At 60.5% G+C, this 6,778-nt stretch overlaps 1 protein-coding gene across 1 annotated transcript in view; it reads left to right on the top strand.

The window, feature by feature from the left end:
- LOC102387501 (butyrophilin subfamily 1 member A1-like) overlaps positions 1 to 1,812 on the top strand; it is a 26,227-nt gene extending 24,415 nt beyond the window's left edge. The window contains exon 8 of the mRNA XM_006039067.3: positions 594 to 1,812. Coding sequence (XP_006039129.3) covers positions 594 to 1,135 — 542 coding nt within the window. The 3' untranslated portion in view covers positions 1,136 to 1,812. The remainder of the gene's footprint in view (positions 1 to 593) is intronic.
- Positions 1,813 to 6,778: the final 4,966 nt, after the last annotated feature.

Consider the following 6,778-nt stretch of genomic DNA (forward strand, 5'->3'; position numbering starts at 1 on the left):
CCAGAGCACAGAGCCCCCCCCGGGCCCCGTCCCCTGCCCCCCTGCCCCCCCTTCCCCCGGGCAGGCTGCTCTGCTGGGCCCCTCTGCTCCCTGCTGTCTCCCAGCCCGTCCACCCTGTCCCTCCAGTCTACCTGCCGCCCCCCTCGCCCCCTTCCCAACAGCGCCCGCGACACCAGCTCATGGGGAAGGCGCTGCCCCTCTTGCCCCATCACCCCCGAGCTGTGCTAGTGGGGCCAAGCAGCCAAGCCTGGGGTGGGGGAGGGGCAGGACAGGGACCTGCTGGTATGACATCATCTCATGCCCTTCCCCCACCTGGGGCCTGCCCTGCACCCACCCCATGGCCCCCGCCCCTCTCTCCTCCCCCCTGTGGGTGCACCACCCAGCCCTCTAGCCCCCACTCTGCCCCAGGGATGAAGAGGTCTGGAGGGAACATCCCTCTCTGCCCCTGGGGCCACTTCCTGTTCTCCCCATTTCCCCTTGGGGCGATGGTGGTTTCCCAGCAGGGACTGACCCACGATTCCTGGGATGCGGTGAATCCTCTGTAATTTTGGGGACCTGCCTGCCCCAACCTTGACCCGTGACTCTCTCTCCAGTGGACGTGACTCTGGACCCAGACACGGCTCATCCCAACCTCGTCCTGTCTGAGGACTGGAAAACTGTACAACACAGAGACACCCGACAGGATGTGCCCGACACCCCGGAGAGATTTGATCGTTGTCCCTGTGTCCTGGGCTCGGAGGCATTCACGGGTGGGAGGCGCTACTGGGAGGTGGAGGTGGGAGACAAGACGGACTGGGCCCTGGGCGTGTGCAGGGAGTCTGTGCGCAGGAAGGGGGGGGTCAAACTGTCACCTGGCTGTGGATACTGGGTCATGTGGCTGGAAGATGGAGGACACAAGCCCTGCACCTCCCCCTGGACCCCCCTCCCCGTGCGCGTGCGGCCCAGGAGGGGGGGGATTTTCCTGGACTACGAGGGGGGCGAGGTCTCATTTTACAACGTGACCGACAGGTCCCATCTCTTCACTTTCACTGACACCTTCTCTGGGACCCTGCGCCCTTTCTTCAGTCCTGGTCTCAATGCTGGGGGCACCAACGCGGCTTCCCTGACCCTGTGCCTGGTCCCAGCCCAGCCTTGAGGGAATCCCGGTCCCTGCCATGACCCGCGGGGGGCACAGACTGTCCCCTCCCCGCGCACCGACTGCCACCCCTTGGTGTCCCCGGGGTGGGGGAAGGCTGGCGGGTCAGGGCTGGGGTCTCCCACACAGGAGCTGCTCCAGCCTGGACCCTGGTGCTGCCCAGGCCCAGGAGTCATCTCCCAATCCCCAAAGGCAGGGGCGATGCTTAGGGGCTGCACACAGGTGCATGTGCACCCCCTGAGCATTGCAGTGCACTCCCTGCAAAAAGGTGCCGCCGACACTGTTAGCAGTTTCTGCAGGCAGTTCATGATCAGCCCTGGCCGCCACCGATGCTGCTGGCGATGCCTGTGGGTCTTCACTGACCCCTGGTCAGCACTCACCACCACCACCCCCGCCCCTGCTGCCAACAGTGTGGACAGCATCTTTGGGAGCTCCCCACTAACCCCCACTGGGGTGCAGCAGCTGCCGATGGAGCCGTGCTCTCCCCAGCCACTGGGGGCAGATGCCATTCATGTCCACATGCATACCACCCCACTGGGAGGGACTGTGTCCAAACTCTCCATCCTTCACTAACATCACTACAGTCACTCTGGGGTTTTTATTTTGTTAATTTGTTCGCCTCTCTCAGCACTGTTTCCCTTCCCCCCTGACCCCATCCTCTCCCCTCCCCTTCTCTCCCCTCCTTCTATTCCCTTTTATATTTAAAATAAATACCTTTGCATTGTACACCTGCTGTCTGCACATAATTTCTTGCCCTCTGATGTCTGCACATAATTTCTTACCCTCTGATGAGTGAGCACTTGCTCCTGAAAGCTGATGCATCTGGGATCCAGTGAGTCTGGTGGTGCTCAAGCTTTCTGGTGTGCAAGTCCAGAGCCACACACCACGGGCGTCATGTGGGTCCGACGGCACAAGTGTCCCAGGCCCAGCACACGACACATTGTGCCCGAGTGCCCGGGGTTCAGGGTGCCTGGGGGTGGGGAGCAGCAGGGAGGGGAGATCAGCATCCCTAGCGGTGCTCCTGGCAGTGTAGCCACTAGTATTTTTTCACCTCCTGCCCCTGGGTTTGGTGCCCAGGGCACGTGTCCCAGTCTCCTACTTCACTCTGCTACTGTCTACAGCTCCCAACATCTCCAAAATAACCGCCATCACCGAATCACTGGACCTGTGGGGTGGGTGACTTGGCTCTGCAGGCAAGATCTGGCCCATGGGACAGGAATTGATGCCTCCTGAGTCTATAAGGTGCATCTCTATCCTGCTTCTGTCGGACTTCACGCTAACAGAGCTAGCTGCCTCTCTCACTACACAACAGTTCTCCAATATTTTTAGAGTCAAGATCCCCACTCATTAGACTCAAGGCACCTGCTCTTCCTTTTCACTTGCTTTGCTACTGAAAAATAATATAGCAGTTCTTCTGGTGCAAAGAACTCAGAAAGGCCACAATGGATCAGAAATGGTTTTGACACTGGACTCTTATTGCAAAGCTTTGGGTTGGTTTTGTGAATCGCGTATAGGTGTTTGCACACCTACCAGAGCTAAAGAGCTCACCACACCTGGATGGGAAGCACTGATCCAGATCAAACTGATGTCAAAGCCCCTTTTCACCCCAGCATCTCCACTGTACTGGGCCAGATACTGCCTGTGTGCCTCCATCACAGTCTGTGCTGGTGCCCATCACTGCTGGCCCGTGGGAACTGCTGATGGGCAGAGTCAGGAGGAGCCTGATCTGCAGCCAGTTGCTGCCCCAGGGATTGAGGGGGAGAAAGAAACAGCTCCACATCCTTTTCCCTGTGATGCACCACAGCTAGAGGGACCCAGACACGTGCCTATGTCAGCAGGGCCCCACTCAGTGTCACCCCTTCCTCAAAGAGGGGATCAAGGGTTGTGTCTGCTCTTGCTCTGTTTCTCATTTGAGAATCACTGGGGGATACTGGGAGGCATGGGGGTAATGGGGGTCCCTAGGCAGGTACTGTGACCCACTGGGTGATAATGGTAGGCACTGGGGGAGCACTAGAGCTAATGGGAGATCCTGGGAGGGTATTGAGACAACTGGGTTCTCTGGGCATCGGGGTTGTCCAGGTGCCCAGTTCCTCTGTGACAGCCCTTCTCCCCCCAGGATGCAGCTGTCCCACTGTCCACTGCTGGCCATGGTGGTAACTGGCCCAGTGCCCCCCAGCCCCTTGGCCCTGACAATGGACCCCATGGCAATGCTGGTGCCGGGGACTGAGCTGGGTCTGCGGCTGTCCCAGAGCCAGGAGACCTGTGACCCCCGAAACATGGTCCTGTTCCCCGGTGCCAGGGCCCTGTCTTGGGCCCTGCAGCCTGTGGCCCACAAGCACAGTCCTGCCCCAGTCCTGGGTTTGGCCCCTGTGGGAGGTGCCTCCAGGACCCGGGATGGCAGGTGGAGGCAGCATAGGGCAGGGCACAGCCTGGGTCTGCAGCAGGGATGCACATGGCCAGGAGCGAGGCAGGGCCCAGACCTGCTCCTGCCTGGCCCAGCCCTGGGGGTGCGGAGGGGCACCTGGGTGGGCATCCTGTGGGAGAAGGGGAGGGTGTGTCTCCCAGTATCCCCAGTGCCTCCCAGTATTCTGGCAGACCACTCTAGAGCTGCAATGTGTAGAGACAGAGGCCTGCAGGGTGCTCAGCACGGGACTCGCCGAGGGCAGGAGCTGAGGTCTGGGGTCCAAATGTGGAAGTGCAGTGGAAATGAGCTACAGCAGTGTGATGCAGCGACACCCTGGTGACAGCCGGCCCAGCACGAGACTTGGATGCTGCGCAGGCTGCTCGGAGGCACTGCAGGATGCTTCGAGACATGGGGTGGGGGGCAATGGTGAGAGGGGAACCTAGCAGGACACTGGGACATACTGGGAGTGTGGCAGAAATGCCACCGTCTGTGTCTCTCTCCAGAAACCTGTCCTGGTCAGCCTGGGACACTGGGGTCGAATCTCTAAGGGAGGGGGATTTTCCTCCCTGCCTATGTGACAAAAGCCTGGTGCCGAGCGTGCGGTCCCTCTGGTCACCTGAGCGGCGGAGGGAAAAGCCCCTGCTCCTCTGACCAGGTGACCAGTCATGCTTTTTATATTGGTTTGCTAGTTGCCAGCACTGCTGGCGTCTATTGGACTGGGCTGCTGCGGTCAGACAGGCAATACAAGGGCCTGGGCCAAGAAGAAGGAGGAGAAGTTCCAGCATGGCCCAAGCATCAGGACACCGGGAGAGAGTCTGATCCATCTGAAACGCTCTCTCTGGAAATCTCCGAGCCAGATCTCTACCGTCTTCTGGATGATACTTGTAAGTGTTTGTAGGAGCGAGTCTGCCGTCCGCCCCGTCTTGCTCAGCGCTCCCCTGCCTCCAGTGAGAAGGAGGGGGAATGAAAGGATGCTCTTCCCTGAGCAGTGGGGTAAGATAAGGCAGACCACCCAGTTAAAAATGAAAGGATGCTCTTCCCTGAGGAGTGGGGTAAGATAAGGCAGACCACCCAGTTAGTTGTTTCCAATGGTGGAAGTCTTTATTTTACTGAGAGACAAAAGTATCTCTGCTAATTGTCTCATTAGCTGGCGGCGGCGGGTTGGCCGGTGAGGCAATGACTGGTTAAACTGGAGGCGGCGGACTGGCTGCTTGCATCAGCTCTGGGTTGCCCCTGCCCTGCAGCCTGTCCCGGAGACGCTGCCCCTCTGGCCATGCCAGGCACCTCCTCGGGCACGAGCTGTCCTGCCTTTCCTCCTGGATCCGTACGGACGGATCGGTGACTCCTCCTGCCCCGAGGGAAGTGTGATGGCTCCCGGAGTACTAATAATGCGCCGCCCCTTCAGCCGTCCCGCGCCCATCCCGGCCGGGAGACCGTAGGTCCGCGCTCCCGCCCGCCCCGAGCCCAGCCCGCTGCAGCCTGTCCCGGAGGTGAGTGTCTCTCCTGTCTTCACCCGTGACTTCGTTTTGTCTACAGTTGCACCCTTGGGAACAGGGGCTCGGCTAAAGTCCCCTGTTACCCCTAGACCTGCTCGTGGTGCACCTGCCCATGCAAGAAAGAGTGGGGTTAGCCTTGGTTATTACCTCGTCACATGGCGACTCGTGTTCATTTTGGCATGAGGCAGGACTCCGAGGTCTCTTTCCAGTGCTGTGGTGCTCGAGTGGGCAGGACTGGGGTCCAAACCTGCAACGAGCAGCACCCACATCCCAGCCCTTCCCCTGGCCGCCTGCAGCCAAGCTGGTCTCATTTCATATGCCAGCTATTTGCAACCCCATAGCAAGGATCTCTGCTCTGGCAAGATAAGGCCTCTGGAAGTGTAAAATAAGTGCAGTTTTATGGGCTAAATCGAGGCTGAAATGAAGGTGTTTGAAAGGTGTGAATGGGCTGGAGCTCCATGTTTTTTGCTGTTCCCGCTCCTCCTCCCTGGGCCCCTCCGGAGGCAGCGCAGGCTCCACCTGGATCCGTTCAACTGTGGAAATGAGACACAGGAGACGTAGCAGCCGGAGGGACGGCAGCAGTGGGCAGACACTGAGCTGGCACTCAGCTCCACCCGGGGTCACTCCCTGCACCGAGGGGAGGAGATGCCCCCTCCAACACACCGCCCACTGCGGGGTCCCCTGCGCTGCGCCCGCTCTGCTCCCAGCAGTGCCTGGGCTGCAGCCCCTTCCCAGGCTTCCTGGGATGTCATCAGACACCCCCGCTCTGCCCCTCTCCCCCAGGAGCACAAGGGCTGGTGCAGGCCCATGGTCACACAGCTCTCCTGGCACTTGGCCCCCTCGGCACCCCAGGGCACAGGAGAGCCAAGGAGACAGGAGCTGTTGGCACTGAAGTCAGGAGCCCTTTGCACTGCCCCTGGCCTGCAGCCATGGGGACCAAGTGCCAGGTGCCAGGGGCTGGCCAGGGCTGAATCCCTGCTCCGCACCCCTGGGCTGACCCTGCTCCTGCCCCTCACCCAGAGCTCACGCCAAGCGGGTGGGATTTCCAGGAGCTCCATGGCTTCACACCCAGCCGGAGCTGCTAGCTCCATGGGAGGGAGGGTGAGACCTGACCCCAGCCACAGCTGCTGCCACCCCCGAGGCACGTGGGCCTGGGAGCCCAGAGCAGGTGGAGAATGCACTGTCCTCCCAGGTGCCAGGCACAGCAGTGATGAGCCCTTCCTGCTCCCCTGCACCAAGGCCTGGGCACGGCCTGGCTCCAAGGGCTTTTCCTAGCACTTACTGTGGCAGTAAACACCTGCAATGACCCACACAACACCAGTAATGATGCCCAGTCAGCATTGGGTTGGACTCTGGAAGAGGGAAGGGGTCTGTGTGTGAGGGGAACCCCCAGACCTGCCCCCAGTGATGCATGGGCCTGGTGCCCCCTCCCCATCAGTACCCCTGCATCCTCTGACCCCCCAATTCCTCCCTGCTCAGTAGTGTCAGTCAGCTCCTCCCTCCTGAGCACCATGTTTCTTCTCCCTCCCCATGCGGGGGTCACTCACCCGTCCGGCCCTTGTCCCAGGCCACTCTCAGAGCTGCCCCCAGGCTCTCGTGCCTCACGCTGCAGGCGTAGTTGTGGTTGCTGCTCGGGTCAATCTCGATGGTGGTCCAGGTCTGGTAGGTCCCATCTCTGCTGGGAAGGACCCCTGCATGGCTCGTCTCCTGGGGCTGCACCTCCCCATTTTTCAGCCAGACAAG

Source organism: Alligator sinensis, unplaced genomic scaffold (assembly GCF_000455745.1).
Source record: "Alligator sinensis unplaced genomic scaffold, ASM45574v1 scaffold921_1, whole genome shotgun sequence".
Taxonomy (NCBI): domain Eukaryota; kingdom Metazoa; phylum Chordata; order Crocodylia; family Alligatoridae; genus Alligator; species Alligator sinensis.